This window comes from Babylonia areolata, chromosome 18, assembly GCF_041734735.1.
Source record: "Babylonia areolata isolate BAREFJ2019XMU chromosome 18, ASM4173473v1, whole genome shotgun sequence".
NCBI lineage: Eukaryota > Metazoa > Mollusca > Gastropoda > Neogastropoda > Buccinidae > Babylonia > Babylonia areolata.
Window position 1 is genome coordinate 62,344,239 of NC_134893.1, and position 22,178 is coordinate 62,366,416.

Below are 22,178 nucleotides of genomic sequence, written 5' to 3' on the forward strand. Positions count from 1 at the left end.
GTGTGTGTGTGTGTTAATCCTCATGTTAAGATCTGTACCTGCCTCCACGTCACAGCAATATTAAGTGTTACGTTTGCAGTTCGTTTAAAAAAAACATTTACCCCCCCCCCCCACCTGCCCCCCTCCCATGTCCCAATGTAGGGGTGGGCGTTTACTGGAAAGATAACCCTTCGCACGAATTCTTCTCCGAAGTTGGGGGCGGGCATTTATTTGATGGAATATTGGAGCATGTAAGGTATGTCTGCTTTACTCTGTATGTGTGTGTGTGTGTGTTAATCCTCATGTTAAGATCTGTACCTGCCTCCACGTCACAGCAATATTACGTGTCATACATTACGTGGAGATTAAACCAGGAAACACACACACACACACACACACACAAAGCACACTATTCCACGTTTTGCAGAATGCCTACACAGGAGTCCACGGCTTGAACTTCTCGTCACTTGGATCCCCTGCCTTGGCCTGCACTTGTACATTCTTCAGCTTAACTGCAATCATATTTTTTTTGGTATTCTGTGAAACACGAGTGTGCAAGTGTGAACTGATTGGTGTGAGAAGGTGGAACATTTTTAGGCGCACAAATGGGTTTTTTTTTAACACGCACATTCGTACGCACGCGCGCGCGCTCACGCACTCAGACACAGACACACACATATGTAGCCGTGTACCCGAGTGGTATTATTATAAGAAGGGGACGGTACAAACGAACTAACTGAATGATGATTTACTGTATTAAATCTATACCATTTGTGTTTGTGAACGTTAAACTGATTTAACGCAGTTTGTAATTTGCAGCGACGAGCTCGCTAAAACTGACCCTTTTCAGGTGACTTAATTAAGATTATGAATTCATCTTAAATAATTAACACTTCATTTTATACTCATTAGAAAGTAGGCGTTGAGCTCTTTCTTTTGCGATTCGGTTCAGGAATCATCGAGAAATCTATCACTGAACACCTTGTTACAAACACAATTCTTATCAGATTTAGCCTGATTGGGGACGATTCGCTTCACGGGCCATGCTAGCGTCAGTACCGTCTGCTTAACATGCATAAGTAGACGGGGAAGATGATCATCTGGTCACTTTTCACCTGGCCAGTCACCGGCTAGGCCCTGCTCTCTCTCTCTCTCTCTCTCTCTCTCTCTCTTGCTGTGCCGCAAGCAGTGTGTGTGTGTTCCTGCAACGGCTAGTGTCATCGCTACGTATCGCTTGCACTGTTTTCTTCTCCTTCTCTTAGTTTTCTTCTTCTATTCTTATGTTCTCATAACTATTGTAAATAAAACAATAGAAAAACCCTTTTGTGACTGGCCTCTGTATGTTCCTGGCCTGTGCGTGGGGATTCTTTTCTACCCTTTAAAGATGGGATTGCGACGATTCTGCCAGTGTATAATACTTGCAGTTTACTGATCCAACAAAAGAGATATTAAATAAATATGCTGCGTCACAAACACAGATTAGAGCTCATCCACTGGCAACACTGGTTATGGAGTGGCTGTGTGCGGAGGAGGACAAAATGACGTAAGCTCAGCGGCAGCTGAAATCTGTACACTGATGAATGATTAAACTAAAATCAAGCATGCTTCTAACTGATTAAAGTGTGTGTGTAAGCACAACAAATATAATATTACAGTGAACGATACAGTGACTTGATTTAATAGGTGTTTAGAGAATAGGTTTAGAATGGGCTTTGCATTAAACCGGGAATGGCGTCACACATTCTGCATGAGCCATTGAAGACTGGCAGGTTAGTTGCAAATAAAGCGTCTGCTATACAGCCTGACCGTGAAACAGTATTTTGAAGCCTGAGCTGAGCGCTCGGCTACATCTTCCCCCATCTTTTGAAATCCATCGTCCGCAATGGTTAATTGAAAGTAATTTTTGTGAGCAGACTTAGCTGAGCATCAAACAAGAATTATTGAGCAGGTAAAGGGAGATAATTTAGCTGCTAACTGATAGCAAAGTGAAATTTGGAGTGACCGCAACATTCTTATGAACACACTACTTCTATATTCAAAGTGACATTAGCCAGGTTAAGTTATGGATTTGAACTTAGTACAATGCATCCCAAATTAACTTTAAAAAGAATCTGATATAAAGAAGGGGTCCCAATTAAAATAATAATAATGGTATTTATATAGCGCTGAATCTTGTGCAGAGACATATCAAAGCGCTTTCGCACCAGTCATTCACACGCATGCATAACTCTAAAAACTGGAGAAACTGAAGACAAGGAAGAGGCAGGGAAGGGAGGCTATTTGGGGAAGAGGTGGGTTTTAAGGCCAGACTTGAAAGAGCTGAGTGTGGATACACTATGAAGTTGGAAAGCATTCATTTTTGTGCCCATCAATCCATGTATCATATCAGTGCCAGACGCACATGTATAATAGCATAGGTTATAGTGACATGAATTATTTTAGCATGTTCATAGACATGCTTTGCATTGTTAAGACCTTGTGACAAGCTAGATCACAGGTCAAGCAAGAAGAAAATTTAAAAAAAACATAAAACATGAATTTTGCAGAAATATCTGAAAATGAAAACAAGGTTAAAGCATGAACAGGAATGAAATGAAAAACATAATATCACTGTTTCAGTTTAGCAAGAATTAAAAAACCCAAAAAAAACAACAACAAAAAACAACATGAGTATTGGTATCATGACTGTTCTTTTTTGCAAAGATTTCCTCACCCATCTCAATACACAGTTAGTGGTGCCCTGGATGTCAGTCGCAGAGACCTTCTGGGTGTAGGATCTGGTGGTAGTGGAGGTGGCTCTGGGGCTGCTCGCAGGGTTGATGTCCTGGGTCTAGGTCTGGGTCTGACCAGCCTCACACCACTGTCACTGTCAGTGTCAGAGTCAGACACTTTGTCACAGTGCTGCAGTGGAGCCAGATATGTAGGCATGACAGCAGGTGGTGGTTGTTGGCTGGACCTCTGCGGTGCGGGGCCGGCTACAGGTGGGGACACCTGTGGGAACACAGTGTCAGGTGTGGTGCTGTGGCGCCTCTGTCGTCTGCGTCTCCTGCATGGCTGGTTTGGAGCTGGAGTTGGCGTCAGCCCAGGTTGCCCTGTGTGTGTGTCAGTGACACACTGGTTGTGGGCTGGAACTGGCGGCTTGTGGTCAGCATTCTGTCACCCGGCCCTAATGTAGCGTCGCTTGTGGTGACACTGGTCCTCAGTGTGGCTGGGCCTCTCACGCCAGACACAGTGTGGAGGGTCTGGGGCGTGGTCAGCAGTACAGCAGCGAGGATGCAGTGGGACTGTGACTGTTGTCTCCGCAGGCTGGTGACAGCTGTAAATTATGGCCAGCTGAGCTTCCAGTCGGACAACAGTCATGTCGTCCACGCCTGTGTAGGTGTTGTAGGTGTGGCTGTCCCCCCTCAGCCATTGCTGGGCCTCCTTCTTCGCTGCCTCGAAGGTGGTGTCAGGGTGGTCTCGGATGTAGCACCTGACATCTCCCCTGAGTACGGCTGGCTGAAGGCCTCTGGCAAAAGCATCGTGAAGGATGGTTGCTGACACCTGGATCATCCCATCTCCAGCCTTGTTGACCTTGGTCCACAGGTGCTGAGGATGGGACGCATACTCTGCGATAGTCTCCTTGGGCTGCTGCTGTCTGTTGAAGAAGGCAGTGGCAGCCTGACGATCTGCTGGCAAACTCGGCCAGCAAGGGCTGAGACCAGCCAGAGAGAGGCTGCCGTGTCATCCAGGGGCTGTAGCTGGAGTATCAGTCTGGCTTCAATGGGCTTTGCATTAAACTGGGAATGGCGTCACACATTATGCGTGAGCCGTTGAAGACCAGCAGGTAAGTTGCGAAAAAAACATCTGCTATTCAGCCTGTGCGTGAAACAGTATTTTGAAGCCTGAGCTGAGTGCTCGGCTACACACATATATATATATTAGATAGTACCTTTTTGGCGCAAACTCCCCTAAGATAAACTGATTAAACGAGACTTACCTGGAAGCTGAAGTTTAATCGGAAGAATAACACAAATCCTCTTTGGTAAGGGTTGACATGTGTTAGATTAAACTATGATTCTGAGGTGGCGCGCGCGCACACACACACACACACACACGCACACACACACACACACAGGCACAAAATATTCCCTACAGACACACACAGACACACGCACACAGAGCGCGCGCACTGCACACACACACTCGAGCGCGCACACACTCTCAGTAAACACCAAACCACAGGCACACACACTATGCTACATGATGATTTCCGTTGAGGATTAAGTGGGGTGGGTGGGAGGAAGAAGACTGCAGACAAATAACTATGCTTCATCACAACCCAAAGGCCTGTTTGAACAGGTGGGTTTTCAAATTTGTTTTGAAAGAGGACAGCGCTGGTAACTGACGGAGATCCAGAGGAAGAGAATTCCAGACAGAAGGTGTTTGATACTGAAAGGCCCTTTGGCCAAATCTCTCTCTCTCTCTCTTTGTAGATATATACATATCTCCTCCGGACACTTCACTGGCTACCTGTTCAAGCCATATTTGAATACAAAGTTGCCACTCTCTGTTTTCAGTGCCTTACTTGTGACACAACGCCCTCATATTTCTCTGAACTTCTCAATCCACACTTGCCCAACAGAGCATTGAAAGTACTACAGTACACACACAGAGACACTACACTACACTCACACACACAAACGCGCGCGCACACAAGTACACACCCACACACCATGATACATGGGAGACGCAAACAGTCCGTCATACAAGGAAAGAGATACGATGTATAGTTCACGTAGACAGGCAGACACACCGATACAAAGACGATACAGGCAGAGACAGACAGACAAGCAGACAGATAGAGACATTGAAATCGTCAATGTGAGTAACGACACAGAAACACAGACTAGACGTACTACTTCCCGAAAGTTACACTGATGTACGAACCCACACTTCCAACTTCGAAGTTGCTGCTGATGTCACTAATGAAGTCGGCATTGCCCCAGCATGTGACGTTGACAAAAAATGAAGGCGAATCCCTCAGAGTGAATGAAAGCAGGTATCTTTCACTGCCACCATCTACAAACAGTTAAGCAAGAGGTATAAAGGTTTTCGACCTATAGTCTCAATGGATCTATAAATGTCAATTACATGTAAATATACTGTTCCAACACACGAACAATTAGGAGGGCATACGTTTATATCTTCAAATTATGTAGTGATTTTTGTTTTATCCTTTGGCACTGATATGTCGCGCACACATGCATGCGCGCGTGCGTACACAAACACACTCACACACACACACACACACACACACACACGAACATGAAACACGGGTGTACGCAAACACAGTCACAACCTGACATTCGCACGCGGGCACTCTGGAAACACACATGCGAATACATGATAGGTCTACATAATTATGCACGTACAGCACACAACGGCACGGACACACACACACACACACACACACACACACTGATATGCACAACGTACGCGTGCGCAAGCGCGTATTGTGCTTGGATGTGTACGTAACAACGTGTAAGGTGCTTCAGTGATTGAGTGAACCGGGATGCACATGTGCATCGATTAATGGACATGCTTTGTGTAAGCTATAGGCTTGCATGCATTCATCGTGTGTGTGGAATTGGATGTGTGTGTGGAGGAGTAATTATACCACGTGACATGATAGGTTTTGCAATGCATGCAGCATTTTTTTTTCTTAACTCAGTTGCTGGTGTACAACCTGACAACGTGCCCAGCTGGCCACGATGTGTGTGTGTGTGTGTGTGTGTGCTACGCTCGTCACGAGCCGCCCCCTCTCTCGGCTGACAGGTTGTTTAGATAAGGCCGACTCCTGGTGTAGTCGGCAATGTGCGCCGGCGATATAAAAAAAAGTTGGGTTTGCGGGCAGTTGCAAAGCTCTCTGCTTAAACTTATTATAAGGCTTTCCAATTCGGTAGCCGCCATGTTGTTTCTAGAACCATAGTAACGGTTGTTCTGTGATTCCAAAATAAGATTTGACAGTGCTTATTGCTGTTGTAATGCTATGGAAAATTTTATAAAGCACAAATTAATAACATAAAAACAGCTATGAACATTTGTTTTAAATTGATCAAAATTTGTCATAGCTGCAAAGAAACTAAAAATTATATTCCGATATGGTATAGAGATTATAAACCGTCTCGTGCGACCACGTGGTAATTTAATTGGATTTAACAATTTTTTCCTGATTCTTATACAAATAAGATGTCACAGAAAATTGTATTAACCTTGGTCTGACTCGTTAATTGAGAAAAAGAAAATGAGACCTGGCGCAACTATGGATAAATATAGATCAGGCCGCCCTTGACACGGCACGCAAATCGGGGAAAATGATCATTAAAAGAAATATTAGTAACATACAAAACACAAAATACATTCACTTTGTGGAGGTGTTATCTGTTGAAGATGTTCTTTATGATTCATTAGAACAAAAATTAATGTGTGTGTTTGCATTCTAGCCGTGTAAATGACTTTCAAACTTTTCCTGTTTTAGTAACTTTGTACAACGATATACAGCGCGCAAAACGAGGGCCCCTTCTTTTCCTCTTTCAGTCGCGGGTCACATTCGGCCCGCAGCGGGAGGGAAGGGAACGGGTGAGATGCATAAACAAACTTGACAAGCTTGACAAGGCCGAGCTAAACTACCCTTGTAGTCCAGGACAGATACAAAAATGGTCAAAATGTCTGCAACAAAACCGTTCTTTTCACGATAAAATAGAATAAATCATACTGATCACGCTGATATAAACTTGACCGCAGTAGCTGGGCGGGAACATGATTAGATTTTGATTTTTTATAATTATTTCTCACACATTTGGCCATGAGAGAGCGCCTTACAAAGATCCGCAAGGCATGAGCAAGCCAGGGTTACGCAAGCGCGGTACAAGGGGCGCATTCACAGATAGATTCATGAGCATCCTCCCCCCCACCCCACCACCACCCTCCCCCCAATCCCCAGCTGGATGACAACGATGGTCATCATCGATCTCGATGGACACACCACACAAGGGGTCGCCAGAGAAAAGCGTGTACTTGTGGCTGACTGCTGCCGCGCTTATGCTGTCCTATACCTCCGTTAGTAGGTCAGTGCGGCAGATGACAGATACCGTACCTGAGAAAATAAGAGAACTCTTTCGGGTCAAAAGGAAACAAATATTTTTAATTTCATCTATTATATACTAAATCGGTAAAAAACGCAAATTTGCTTTTTTGAATGTTTTACAGTTTCTTACCAGACCTGACATTTCATAAAGAATGAAATCGGTATTATACCGACTGCAAAGGTGAATTTACGAAGGCAGCACAGGATCATTTAGTTCGTAAGAACAATTATGTTGACATTTTACGCAATGCACAACTTGGAAATAATTCATGCTCTGCTTATTAACGTGTAGTAAATGAAGATCTCAATACCTGTTAACTAGGTTTGTTTCAATGAACATTGTCGGAGCACTGTCCAGACAATTAATTCAGAAAGCATGGAAGGCAGATGATGGCAAAATCGACCAACATCATGTCTTGATGTAAAAAGAACGGTATGAAATATAATTTCTTTGGAAATGAAGCGGTATTTGAAAATGTGACTCACGAACCCTGGCGCAGTAGACACGCCAGTTTAGCGTGGGAAAGAAAATGTATCTGGCTGGAGTATGAAGGTGGCAAAATGAAGTGCATCAGATAGTCATGAAGCCTGGAAAATGAAAATGGGTCAGTCTCCAGAACTTTGTTGGAAATGGGGGTCTCTCAGTCTGATTCAGTATAAACATGTGTTTGCAATTATTATTCAAATGTTTCACATGTTATCAGGATTGCAATTCATTCTGCAACAAATTTGTGAGAATATGGTTTGTTCTTGTGTCTTAAATGTGTTGAAAATTATTAAAAACATCCAAAATTTCGGCGCCATTTTGTGACATGGCAATGTGTCTGAACTTGAAGTGGTTAGAAACAAATAAGTACAAACCTGGTTAAAATCCAGTACATACAGACCTGATCAATATTCATTCGTTGTGGTAATAAAACATTGATCATCAATAAAAATGGTACATTAAGTTTGAAATATTACGCAAAAACCCCGCGTGACAGACGTAAGCAAACCGTTCCTCTTGACATATTTTTATTCATTCAAAGGCAAGCACGTTCATGAATACACTACACGTTCTTTATTTGCAACAGGTGGTCAGCACATCTATCTTCTGCAGCACATACACTCATTTTCTGAAAAAAATGTCTATTCAGCTATTTAAATGCAATCGACGTCGCATATTAATTTTCAGTTCCGCTTTTCTGTGTTACTTCTGTGCATGTAAACGACCCAATAAAAATATACATGTAAACAAAATTAGAACTGTTTCCACATAAATCATGCGGATTCATCGCGGGAAAGCGTAAATCGGTTTGACAAACACCCTTCAATCGTGTGTGTTTGAACACAGATTCAGAGAATGTGTTGTTTCCGACAGCGTGTGAGATGTACATATGTTACACGGAAATCTCCGATATGTTCATTTGCACCCCGTAGTTGCTATATTAAAAAAAACAAAAAAAAACAACAACAACAAAAAAACAAACAAACAAAAAAAAAAAAAAAAAACCCAGAAGAAAACTGTATGTTAATTTCGTCGTTGTTATGGTTTGTTTGTACATTTATCTCTGATCCGATTAAGTTTAGACTCAATCACTGTTTCTGATACATGGCGAGATGCAGTAATATACGGATACTGGCGTAAGATTTCGAACCAAGTCAACGCATGTAGTTCAGTAAGACTGTTTTCAGTTGAAGACTTGTTGCATGAAAAGTTCCAAACAACAAAGTTCAAAGTAGAAAATCACCCCCTTAAATTACCTTGATTTTGGCTTTTGCTGTCTGGTGAAGTTTTATCACGAAATGATGTAGTTTATCAGTTCACAAGGCAGACGAAGTGTGGAACGAAAAAATTTGTTGTATCCGAAACATGCCAGTCCCTACGCGCTTATTGTTTTGCAAAATTTGATTAGAACAGCCACATTTTACATCACACAAGTTCTGAAAAACCAAACTATATATTGATTGTGAATGAATTTCTTAAAATTAATTAAGTTTGAAGCATTTCACGTTTAGTAGTGCTTGAGATGAAGTCGGGTGTCACATTCGGACACGGAACACATGTTCTTTGGTTCTGCTTTACGCAGATAATAAAATTCCTTATTTTTAGTTGTTGTTTGTTGTTGTTATTGTTTGGTTTGGTTTTTTCTCAAAGCCTTACTTTTAATACATTTTGTTTTTCTGCAATCCTACATATTTGTTCACTGTGAGGATAACGCTAATCAGTTTTCTGTTGATTGACCGAATAGAAACTGAGATACAAAGAATCCGGTGTTTTGATCACAATTCTTCAGATAAAGAGGAAATCTTTTGTCAAGTGATACAAATAATACAATTCCCATTTCATAATAAGATGAACGGTAGTACTTTAAATAGTTAAACACTGGGGAGAATTGATGTGAAAATGGAGTGCCTGGAGTGTTTCTGAAAAATAAAATCATCCAGGGTGGGGGAGTTAGTTTAGGTATTTTGGGTTCCATGTTTTAGGTAATCATTAATAAAATACATAATTTTGCACAGGCTTTGTTTGAATGCATTGCATTGGCTAAGGATCACATGATAGATTCATTACTATCATTATTATAAATCCAGTAATTCAAACATCTGCGTCGGGAAAGTTAGTTTAGGTAACTTGGATTCAATGTTACACGTGTTACAACAAAGTTTTACATAATCATTAACAAAATTTATGATCCATTGTTATCATTATGATTATTATTTATATCCCACGCTAAATCGACGTATACTGCGCCAGGGTTCGTGAGTCACATTTGCAAATACCGGTTCATTTCCAAAGAAAAATATGTATTTCATACCGTACTTTTCACATCAAGACATGATGTTCAATTTTGCTATCATCTGCCTTCCATAATTTCCCAATTTATTGTCTGGACAGAGCACTGATAATGTTCATTGAAACCGAACCGGGTTAACACATATTTAGATATTTATGTTCTACACGTCAGTTAATAAGCGGAGCACGGAGTATATCCAAGTTGTGCATTGCATAAAATATCAACAAAATTGTACTTACCAACTAAATGATCCCGTGCTGCCTTTGCAAAATCACCTTTGCAGTCAGTATAATACCGATTTCATTCTTTATGATATGTCATGAATGGTAGGAAACTAGAAAACATTCATAAAAGCGGATTTGCGTCTTCTACCACTTCAGTATAAAATATATGAAATTGAAAATGTTTGTGTCCTTTTGACACCAAATGCAAAGAGCTCTGTTCCTAGCTTACTGTTCAGAATCTGTTGCCTGCAGCAGTGACCTGCTCACATATCAGCATCAGCGCGGCAGCAGTCAATCACATGTACTGTACCGCGCTGAACGCTTTCCTCTGGCGACCTCCTATACCGCGCTTGCATAACCTTCGCCTGTGCTTGCCTTGCGACTCTTTGTAAGGCGCTCTCCACAGGCAGAAGTAATAAAAATATTCGATTTTGGACATTAAAAATCAAAATCTACTCATGTTCCCGCCCCCGGCCCTATAGTGGTCAACTTTATATCAGTGTGATCAGTATGATTTATTCTATTTTATCGTAAAAAGAACTGTTTTGTTGCAGACATTTTGACCTAACGCAAATTTTAATCTAAATTCCCTTTACTTTTCTTGCAACAGCGTTACAAACGCGAAAGAAGAGCCCAACGTCACTCGCGCGCGCGCGCCGTGTGCCAGTGAGTGTATGTGTGTGTGTGTGTGTGTGTGTGTGTGTGTGCGCGCGCGCGCACATGTGTGTTTGTGCCGTGCCGGTGTGTGTGTGTGTGTGTGTGTGTGTGTGTGTGTGTGTGCATCTGCCGTGTGCCGCGGCGCGGGTGCGTGTGTGTTTGTATGTATGTGTGTGTGTGTGTGTGTGTGTGTGTGTGTGTGTGTGTGTGTGTGTGACGTGTGTGCGTGCAGTGCGCGCGCGAGTGTGTCAGTGTGTTCAATAGTGTGTGCAATCAAACGTCAGTCGGTGTGTGTGTGGGTGTGTGTGTGTGTGTGTGCGTGTGTGTGTGCCGCGTGCGTATCCACCAGCGAGACGCTGCATGCGTTCTCCTATGCCAGTGTGTACGAGTGCATTTGCGATAAATGATAAAAACGTTTGAGAAAAACAAAATTAAAAAGGCTTTACTTTTCTTGCTGAAAATGGAACGTTGTTGCTCCTTTGCGATTATAACCCCAACCACACTCTGAAAAGGACAGAACCCATGAATAAAATAATCAAACACTGACAATAAAACATGTATACATGATTTCAAGTGCAGAGTTTCAAGAGGTCTGGGTAAATTAGTGGATGAAGAAGCTGGTGAAACTGAATATTACTTTTTTCTTCTTCTCAAAACTGTACAGGGCTGTATCTTAATGATGCCGCGTTAAATCATGTCAAGACAAAGAACATAATTCATCCCACAATGGGCAATCACAATGCAAGGCAGCCATTGAGATACTCGTTCCAATAAATACACAACACACTGAATTAATCCGCACTCATTCTTGTGCGGTCTACAGATAGATTTGAAGATACTACGATTTTTTTTTTTTAGCATTGTATATTAGTATGAAGTATGAAATAAATCAGTGAATCAAACAGTAGGCACACTAATCATTTAAGAAAAAGATGATTTATGAACAATAATTTTCATATTATCATATATAGTTTACGATTCTTCACACATTATTTGTGAACAGCAAGTTCTGGATGTCAGATTACAAGTGGAAACTCTGCTAATTAGATTCACACACACCCCCTCTCTCAAGGGCTTACAATTTCTGTCGTATGGGTTGTAACATCGGAAAGTTTTGTCATTTCTGTCTGAATCTTCTGTCCCTGTTTCTGTCGGTTTGGTCCGGTTGAAGATCTTCCGAAACCTGTGTTGTATGGAAATGTATTCCCATTCAAGTCATCTTCAAAATCATCAAATCGTCCGAGCCAAGCCATTTCAAACCTTAAATATTGTGTTCGTTCGGCAAATGTAACAGAGGAAAAGTGTGAATGTAAGAGAGCTTCCCATGCACGCATTCAAGGTAGTTTCCAGGAAGAGTCGTCTGCTTCAGCATACTGTCGTCTGCTTCACAAAACCGGAAATGGATGGGTGTCAGCCGAAGCTGCAGCAGGAGTTATCTGCCAAAATGGCAGACGAAAGTGATTCTGGTTCCATTCACAGCAGTTTCAGTGATCAAAGTGTGGACAAAAAGTCAAACGACCAAAAGAGATTTTATGCATTATATACATTATATCCCAACAGGTATAATTCATGGAGTTTATGTACACGCTATATATATATATATACATATATTGATGCAATTTTGATTTTATGTCATAATTACGAGAAACGTGGCAAATCAAACTCGAGAGTTACATAATGACCCAACATCCCACTTGACTTCTTACCGTATTCAGTTGGTAATTTTGACTGATACATAGACACTAAGTGTCGTTAGTTGGTATTGTTATTATTATTATTAAGATGCCTCGTGGTGATGCCAGGGGTCTTTCAGTATAAATAGCATCCCTTTTGGAACCTGTGCTAGAAATTTCCTCTTTTCTATCAGTGTCACTCTCTTTGTTTCTGCCTTTTTTTCTTTCTTTACTGTTGCCTCATTTTTCTGCCCTCCCAGTCCATTCCCCTTTCTTTTTTCAAGCAAGCCTAGACATTTTTTGTCCTCTTTTCCGCAGTCTATGATCTTTCAGAACTCCTCCATATCTACACCCCATCTCGTCAGCTCCGTTCTTCCTCTGGTATCCTCTGGTACTCGACTTCTCAGGATACCTCACGTCAGAAGTAAGACCTATCGACACAGATCATTTTCTTGGAACAGGCTCCCTGATAACCTCCATCATTCTGATTCCCTCGCATATTTTAAATCTCATCTCAAAACTCACCCTTTTCCCTCAGCAATAAGTTCTGTTGTGGCAGGTCCACTTCCTTTGCGTTAGCTGTGCTTGACTATGTGTGTATTCGTATGTATGTGTACATAACTACATGCATGTATATGAATGTGTATGTGTGTGTTTATGTAAGTTTGTGCCTGCCTATGTGTGCAGCCATCAGTCGGCTCTACCCAGGTAGGCAGCCTGTTGTGTAAATGACTCAGTGTTTGTAAAGCGCTTAGAGTTTGGTCTCCGACTGAGGACAGGTGCTATATAAGTATCGATATCAATCAATCAGTCAAAATGATCCAGGACGGTCGGTCAGGGGTTTCAGTGTTCAGTTCACGGTGCACAGAGACAAGGCTGATTTCAGAGGGCTTAGCCTAGGGTCATGCACATCTGGGAGATTGGTTCCTGGAAATACATCAGCAATAACTTATCTACCCCCCACCCCCCTTCACATTTCAGGCTCAGGGGGTCCCACTGACCACATACTTCAAGGGGCACTCCTCACGATGCATCCTAGCGAGTAATGGGGAGCCCACTTGGGCTCACTCTGTGCAGCCGTGATTTGGTCATCACGGGAGCCAAGTGAAGCTTCACTCTTTTGGAACTTGCAGCAGTTCGCTGGGCTTGTCTCCACTCCACTTGGGTGGAAGCCATCCAGAATATTCATGTGTTCATGGGCAACACTACTGTTGTGTACAACACAAAAGGGGGTGGGGTAGGGGAGGGGGGCTTGGATATCCTCATGTTGTGGTCCAAGGCTCTCCTTTGCTGGTGTACAAGGCATTGAGCTTTCAGCAAGACACATAGACTAGAGGCAGTACCAACCTAGGCAGGTGCTCACAGCAGGTTCAAGAGCATCCTCCATTTGGTGGACCCTACACAAGGACACCTTGCAAGGGGTGTGGCATTATGGTCTCCACAGAAGGGGGTTCTCTTTACCACAGGTCTGTCGAGGACTCCTGATTCCTGTCACACTGGTTGCAGACATGGAATCTTGGGCAGAGAATGTTTTTTTCTGGACTGGAGCAAGCTGACTGCTTATGCCTTTCCTTACTTCCAGATCCTGCCCTGATAGCTCTGGAGGCTCGCGCTGTTGCCACTTCAGCCACTTTTCAGTACTCTGTGCCTCTTTGCCAGGATTCGCACATGGCCTTCTGCCGTTCAGAGATTTTCTTCATCGATTTCCTCCTCGGGGAAGTCTGTATGCTCACGGCATATGGTTCTTAGGGGTTTCCTTTGTTGCGGCTAACTCAGCAGTCACAGTTTCAAGGGCTCTCCATGTGAACCAGTAGGCAATGCCTTCCTCCATTTGCTTCGAATTCTGCATCACTTTGACATGGTTCAGTATATGACACCAAAATGGGGAGTTCATGTTATACTCCCAGTTTGGTTAAATATGCTTACCATGTCAAATTCAAATGCCGGCCATCCCTTCACATGGGACTTTTCTTTGCTGGCTATTGGAATGACTGTTTATCTACTGTGGGAAATGGCATTTCATTGGCTTGCAGACAGCGGTCTAATGGCGAGATGTCATATCACTGAGTTGCCGCAATAAATTTTGGCCGAGAAGATTAAACAGATAGGCCTGGTTTGCATCAGTTTGACATGGTAAGTATATTTAACCAAACTGGGAGTATAATACGAACTCCCCATATTTGAGTGGGACCAAACATTGGCTGACCCAGTGAACAGATTCTTCAACTTTGAAGTTGGCTGCCTGTTGATTTTATCATAAACTGAAGAAGAAAACACACACACACACACACACACCCACACACACACACACACACACACACACACACACACTCACACACACACACAAACTCACACACACACACACACACACACACACACACACACACACACACACACATATATATATGCACACACTTTGTTACAGAATATTATTTCCAAATTTATTTTGGATAAATTACATAATTAGACATGGATATGTTGACATGTCACATTGTACAGAATAAGCATTTTCTTTTCAGACCGACAAGTGTTGGGCACGCAGCATCTGTTGAAGAAAATGAGCAGACAGAAGATGGAAATCTTAGGTTTGTATTTAGTGTAATATAGATTTAAGACTTATAGATTTACCCTATGGATGCTTTTACCAATTGTACATTTATAGTGTTCATAGATATAAGTATGTTTTGCAAAAGCAACATCATTTTAAAATGTAGCTGAAACAATGGCTGTTATGTTGGATTCATTAGGAATCGGAAGATTATATTTCTGTATCGGTAAAGATTCCAGTTATATATTGTTTAACCACTCATTTCTTAAATTTGTGAGCAGCTGTTGGAATGGATCTGGGTGACATTGGAAATAATACATGAGATGTGTGTACATGTATACTACATAGTATGTGTAAAGGATATAAAGTATGTGTTGATGTGTGCCTAATGTGGGTATATGTGCGTGGTTAGGTGTACATACATATATACGTTACGTATATATATGCAGTGGAGTGATTTCACAGTGTGGGCTCATTGTCAACATTTTTACAATGTACAGAAATCCTCATTCTGAACATATTACAGCTGCAGGCAGAGACCATCACTGCTGAAGAACAGGATGGATTCCACAAAGGCAAAAGTACCATTGAACAGATCTTTAACCTGCGTGTCCTTTCCAAAAAAACACCTCCAGCTCTAGAGGTGTAGTATCTGTACATCTAGTTACGGTTGTATCAACTAAGATGTAAATGATCCAAGGTATCAACTGAGATGCGAACGATCCAAGGGACACTACTCCAATGGGTACCATCGTTCTGACTATTTTATTGTTTGGCATAGCAACCAGGGTTGAGAACTAACAGAGACTCAGCACTTCATCTTACAAGTTGCTTCAAGCATTCTCAGGTTTGCATTCTCGAGACTACAAAATAGTACATGGTGGCAGTTGTAACATGAACCAAGAAAAAAGGCTTGCAAGTGCCAGTCACACACAGATCCGAGATCACAAACAATGAGTCTTCCATTGCCAAAACTATTCTATGGGACAGCTTCAAACTGGAAGGTTAGGTATGGTCTTAACATTTCAATCGTTACTACCATGCCACTCAACTTTCCCAAAAGGACAGACAGGAACAAGTATCTGTTTTTCCCTATACCATTGGGGATCATGTGGATGATTTACTGAATGTGGTACAAATTGATGAATCAAAAGCCACATACAGAGAAATAAAAAAGAAATTTACCAACACTTTTGTGCCGGAAAAAATATTGTTGAGAGCAAGATTTAACCAGTGAAAACGATGATTAGGAGAATCAGTTGACAGCTTTATTCAAGACCTTCACGTAATAGCTGCAGACTGTGAGTATGGAGTCCTGAAAGAAGAACTAATTTGTGACTGAATTGTAGGCATGCTGGATGACACACTATCAGCTGAGCTAGAACTTACTCTTGCTGTGGCTGTCCATCTGAGTAAGCAAGCAGAAGCCAGACGTGAATCTCAACCTCTTCTCAGAGATCAACCCAGCTCTACAGTCTGTGCAGTCAGTCAACATGGGTCATCTAGAAATAAATATAAGGCCCACTCTTCGCATTTCTTCAGCAGCAAATGTCCTGAACAATACCCACAACGCTCCTTTCAAAAGAAATGTGGCAACTGTGGTTGGGAACCACACCCCAGAGACAAGTGTCCTGTGAAAAATGCCATCTGCTCCCAGTGCCGAAAGAGAGGTCGCTACAAAGTAGTATGTCGTAGTGGCAGCAAACAAGCAGTCCATGAACTGGCTGAGAATGCAAATGCTATAGCTGATAACTTTGAAGAGTTGAACTACTACGTTGAAGACGGCAGCAGTGATGATACTGAACTCTTTCTTGGGTCTGTTGACAACAATCTAAATGACATGTGGAAGGGGACACTGGAAGTCAAAGGTCACCCAGTAACATTCAAGCTAGATACCAGAGCTCTGTCTATGTCATCAGAAGCACTCAACCTTGGCTACAAAGACAACCGCTTCAACGTTCCAGCAAAATTCTGCATGGTCCAGGGGGATCAACTCTGTCTCCACTTGTCACTCTGAATATGAAGCTCAGTTATCATGGGAGAACCACTCAAGAGACTGTGTATGTTCTTGACAAGCAGCCCTGCTCTCTTTGCAGAAAAGCGTGTGTTGGAACCAGCCGCCGTGGCGAAGTGGTTAGCGTTGCGGACTGACGGCTGGGAGGATGCAGGTTCGAATCCCAGCGGAGGTGGGTTTTTCAGCCTGTGGCCGGTTCCTGCCAAGAGTTGAGTGTGCTGTAGGCTTAAATGGGGAGACTGGGACCACACAGTTGAGTGTCATCCACTTCAAGGATGTGTCTTTGGGTGTAATGCTCTAATTACTTGACCAACACTGCAAGTGTCTGTATCTCTTGGGCCTGGTTCACGCTGGGATATCATTTTGACAGGAAGCGTAGAGTACAGCCTTGTCACACAGTCCCAAACCAAAATGGACCTCCATAGCAACATCGTCATCGTCATCATCATCGTCATCCTCCTCCTCCATCATCATCAATATAGACAAAACAGTCTTAAAGTCTGTGGCCTTTCATTTCCTGCTCTCATGGTGACCTCAGTTTCGATACCCCTCCACTTCTGTGCTTGGGATGAGTCCTGTCAGTGTCTTCAGTGTCGGCAGATTCATAGGGGGCTGTTGTTTTGGGGATGTGGTGGTTTCCACTCTGGGAGGGACGCTCAATCAGTCTGCAACTAAACCATTATTGTCGTTAGTAGGGGGCTTAGTAGGTGGTGTCCTAAGTATGTTAATCAGAACAGGCACCTCAGCAGCAGTGCAGGGTCTCCTCTGGTGTGTGGCCTCTTGGTGACCTGACATCGTTGGTTTCCTGCGGACTGCTGATGCTGGAACTGTGACGGACAAACCCGGGTGTGGCCGTGTATGGGGGAATCTAAATGAGCAGTGTGGGAGTAATGCCACTGAAACGGTGCAGGCGATGGGGCAGAGAAAAAAGAAAAAAAGCGTGTGTTGAACTAGGTATTGTTAAACGCATCGATGCAATCAAAGATACAGGTTACAAACCAAATCTCTACAAGGTGTATGACTCAATTCAGATTCAAATTCAAGAAAGAATTTCCATACCTTTTCACGGGTCTCGGAAAAATCTCCTAGGAATACAAAATCAAGCTCAACAAAGACGTGTAACCTGTTTGCCTATCTACACCAAGGAAAATTGAGTATCCTCTCCTCAAAGTTGAAAACGGAACTAGAAAATATGGTCAAGCTAAATGTTATTTCACCGGTAAAAGAACCAAAAAGCTGGTGCTAGGCATTGTGGTAGTGCCTAAAAACAGTGGAGCAGTCTGATTTTGCGTAGATCTCACTCAGCTCAACAAAGTGGTACAGTGAGAAGTCTGCCCAATGTCCTCTGTTGATGAAAGCTTGGCGAAATCAGGTTAGTAAATTTTTCACGCAACTCAACTGCAAGATTGGCTTCTGGCAAATACCCCTTTGTTCGGAGTCAGAGCTACTCACAACTTTCATCGCACCCTTCGGATGATTCTTTTTCAATCGACTTCCATTTGGCATGAGCTCCGCATCTGAAATTTTCCAACAAATGATATCGGAAGTCTTCATCAACATGGATGGAGTCATCTGTCACATGGACAATATTCTTAACCATGCTGCAGAGCAAAACACCCATGATCGGCATGTCAGAGTTCTTCAGCATCTACAGGATGCATGACTTACCCTGAATGAAAAATGAGTTTTCAAAAGGCACAGTGTAATTTCTGGGTCATGACATTGATGACCAAGGTGCTCATCCTGATCCTGACAAGGTAGAGGCTATCAAGCAATAAATTCCTTGTGCCGACCAACATCACAGAGCTTCAGAGATTCATGGGAATGGTGAATCAACTTGCCAGATACTTTACCGAACTTGCTAACATCAGTGCACCTGTGCGTCAACTCTTTTGCAAGAACAATGCCTGGGTGTGGGATCATCCTCAGCAATTTGCTTTCCAAAAACTGAAAGAACTGCTCACATCCCCACCCATCCTTGCCCATTATGACCCCAAAGGTCAACAGTTATATTGCAGCTGACACTTCAAACAGTGGCATTGGAGAAGTCTTGCTACAAATTCAAGATGATTGGTCCCAGAGGCAAGTATATTACATCTCACCCTCCCTCAGTGACGCAGAAAAGATCTACACTGTGATTGAAAAGGAGGCACTGGCAACCACGTGGGCGTGTGAAAGGTTCAGCGATTACATCTTGGGCCTAGATTTTACGGTGGAATGTGATCACAAGCCTTTGGTGCCACTCCTCAACACCACCAAACTGTACAAAGTGCTGCCTTGCATACTACACTTCAGGCTTTGACTCATGCACTACAACCCGAAAGTCATTTTTGTTGAAGGCAAGAAGCAGATCACTGCTGATGCCCTGTCCAGAGCGCCCGTCAGTAATTTGAACTCCGCTGACATTTACCTCATCAATGGGACAACAGTCTTCACCAAAAAGAGCATCGATATTCTCCCAGCAACAACTAGGAAGCTGCAAGAAATCCGTGAGGCACAAAAAGCTGAAGATGTGGTACAGCAAGTTCAAGAGTACTGCAGAGATGATAGTATGAGTACTTATATAGCACCTATCCTCAGTCGGAGACCAAGCTTTAAGTTCCTTACAAACACAGAGTCATTTGCACAACAGGCTTCCTACCTGGGTAGAGCTGACTGATAGCTGCCATTTTGGCGCTCGTCATTCGTTTCCTGTGTCATTCAATGAGTTTTCAGTTACACACACATAAACACTGATATGAACATGTAACATTTTACGTGTATGACCATTTTATTCATTTGCCCCACCATTTAGGCAGCCATACTCCATTTTCGGGGTTGTGCATACTGTGTATGTTCTTATTTCCATCACCCACTGAATGCTGACATGGATTACAGGATTTATAACATGTGTATTTGATCTGCTTATGTATACACATGAAGGGGTTCAGGCACTAACAGGTCTGCACATAGGTTGTTCTGGGAGATTGGAAAAATCTCCACCCTTTACCCACCAGGTGCCTTTACCCACCAGGTGCCGTTACCGAGATTTGAACCCAGGACCCTCAGATTGAAAGTCCGATGCTTAAGCCACTTGGCTATTGCTGGCCAGTCTACATGCCTGAAAAGCCAATACTCAAGCAGTACTGGCTCAACTGGAAATATCTTACCATTGTCGATGACCTTCTCCTGTTTGACGATTGTCTCATCATCCCTAGATGTATGAGGATGGACATCTTGAACTGTCTTCATGAGGGACATCTTGGTATAACTAAATGCCACACACTGGCGCATTCTTCTGTCTGGTGGCCATATATCTCATCAGACGTTGAGGAAATGGTGAACAAGTGCTCTACCTGCGCCATTCATCAGCAGGAGCAGAAAGAACCATTCTTACCTTCATCTTTCCCTGCCTGTTCATGGTCATGGCTGGGAATGGATCTTCTTGAACTGTATGGAAAAACTTGCCTGATCATTATGGACAATCACTATAGGTGGACAGAAGTCAAGCTCCTCGACAATCTCACCAGTGCAGCTGTTATACATCAAGTGAAAAATGTCTTTACTGCGCAAGAAATATTTGATATTGTCATTTCCGACAATGGTCCCCAGTTTGCAAGCCATGAATATGCAAAATTTGCAACAGAGTATGGATTCACACATGTGACCAGCTCACCAAAACACCCATAAGCCAATGGAGAAGCTGAACAGTCAGTCAGGACCATCAAACAGTTACTGAAAAAGAGCAAAGACCCATACATGGCACTGCTTATGTACAAGGCAGCTCCTCTACAAAATGACTCATCCACAGTAGAAATCCTCATGGGCTGAAAACTCCAGACAAAAGTACCAGTTTTTACCTCAACCCTCAGACCCTCCACTCCTGACTACGGCTATTGTTAGCAAGGAAGCAGCCAGCAAGGAAGAACATTGCTTCAGTTATAATCAACATCATGCTGCAAAAGATCTCCCAGCTCTCAAAGCAGGCGATTCTGTCTGGATTAGAGACATGCAGCATCCTGGTGATGTCATTTCAGTGACCAGTTATCCATGGTATAACCTCATAAAAACACCTGAAGGGACACTGTCATCAGGCACAACCGAACTGCAGTTATTAACACTCCATTAGCAAGAAATGACAACACACCATTTAGCCAATGACTTGAAGAAAGTCATTAAGTCAAACAAGATTAACACCGGTTGTGCCAGCTACACTAATGACACCATCTACCCCTCAATCAACAATTCAACAACATCAGCAGGAACCAGCAGCCAGTCCCACCACGGCACCTTCTGTTTTACCTGCCACTCCTTCAGGGCATGGGCAGCAATTCTTCAGATTTGGATGTCAAATTGTGAAGCCTGACAAGCTCAAGCTGTGAAGAATGAACTAAACAGTGTTTGATATCTTTAATTAAGACTGGATTTAACCCCTAGGCTGCCTGCATGACGAGATAACTCGTCATGGCAAGCATGTATGCTTCGCTGCCTGCATGACGAGATAACTTGTCATCGAAATATTCTGACTTTTCCCTGGTTTGCATTCACTTCCTTGGCAAAAATAGTGGTAGCTTTAGCCTGGGGAATCTCTCTAGATTCTATTCATAGCTAGAAACCCCATCTACGTCATGAAGCAGTCCTTTATTTGAACGTTTTGGTTGGGTCACTGTCCAAGTGTTTGCCTGACTTCTCTCCTCGCTCGCTCAACAAAATGTCGGACTGACGCCGTGCTCAAGACATGCGATCGTGACGAACTAAATCAACCATGATTTCCTTCTTTAGCTGATGCTCAGAAAGAATTGAAGCGTAAATTCGAAGGAGAAGATAGAGATGAACATTTATAGGACGATCTGATAGAAAATAAAGGGAGTAATCAAGAGAGTGGCCAAGATGCGACTGTCAGTGAGTGATGCCAGCTGTACAGATGTTAGCAGACGACAGATGACCGAATTAGCAGCAGAGCAATATTCTTGGCACGCAGCCAACGCGGTCTGATGAGAACTGAATCAAGTGACCATGTGAGAGGGGTGAGGAGGAGGGGGGGGGGGTGGAGACTGAAGGGGCGTGGCCTCACATCCATCTTACAACTTGGAGAAGTCACAATGTATTGTGTATCTATCTCTTAAAAAAAAAAATATATATATTGTGGTTGTTCTAGTATGATTTTGTGTTTGCAGATATCCATTTGTCCAGAAAAT

The 22,178-nt window shown here is 42.8% G+C and overlaps 2 protein-coding genes across 4 annotated transcripts in view; one reads left to right on the forward strand and one right to left on the reverse strand.

Moving 5' to 3' along the window:
- LOC143292305 (meiosis-specific with OB domain-containing protein-like) overlaps positions 1-12,138 on the reverse strand; it is a 14,960-nt gene extending 2,822 nt beyond the window's left edge. The window contains exons 1-4 of the mRNA XM_076602492.1: positions 12,097-12,138; positions 11,213-11,270; positions 4,909-5,040; positions 416-491 (exon numbers count right to left, since the gene is read on the reverse strand). Of these exons, the coding sequence (XP_076458607.1) occupies positions 416-491; positions 4,909-5,040; positions 11,213-11,270; positions 12,097-12,138 (308 nt within the window). The remainder of the gene's footprint in view (positions 1-415; positions 492-4,908; positions 5,041-11,212; positions 11,271-12,096) is intronic.
- A 65-nt stretch (positions 12,139-12,203) lies between these two features.
- Positions 12,204-22,178, forward strand: part of LOC143292984 (protein Njmu-R1-like) — a 145,810-nt gene continuing 135,835 nt past the window's right edge. For all 3 annotated transcript variants that reach the window (XM_076603724.1, XM_076603726.1, XM_076603725.1), the window contains exons 1-2: positions 12,204-12,326; positions 14,959-15,024. In XM_076603724.1, coding sequence (XP_076459839.1) covers positions 12,211-12,326; positions 14,959-15,024 — 182 coding nt within the window. In that variant the 5' untranslated portion in view covers positions 12,204-12,210. The remainder of the gene's footprint in view (positions 12,327-14,958; positions 15,025-22,178) is intronic.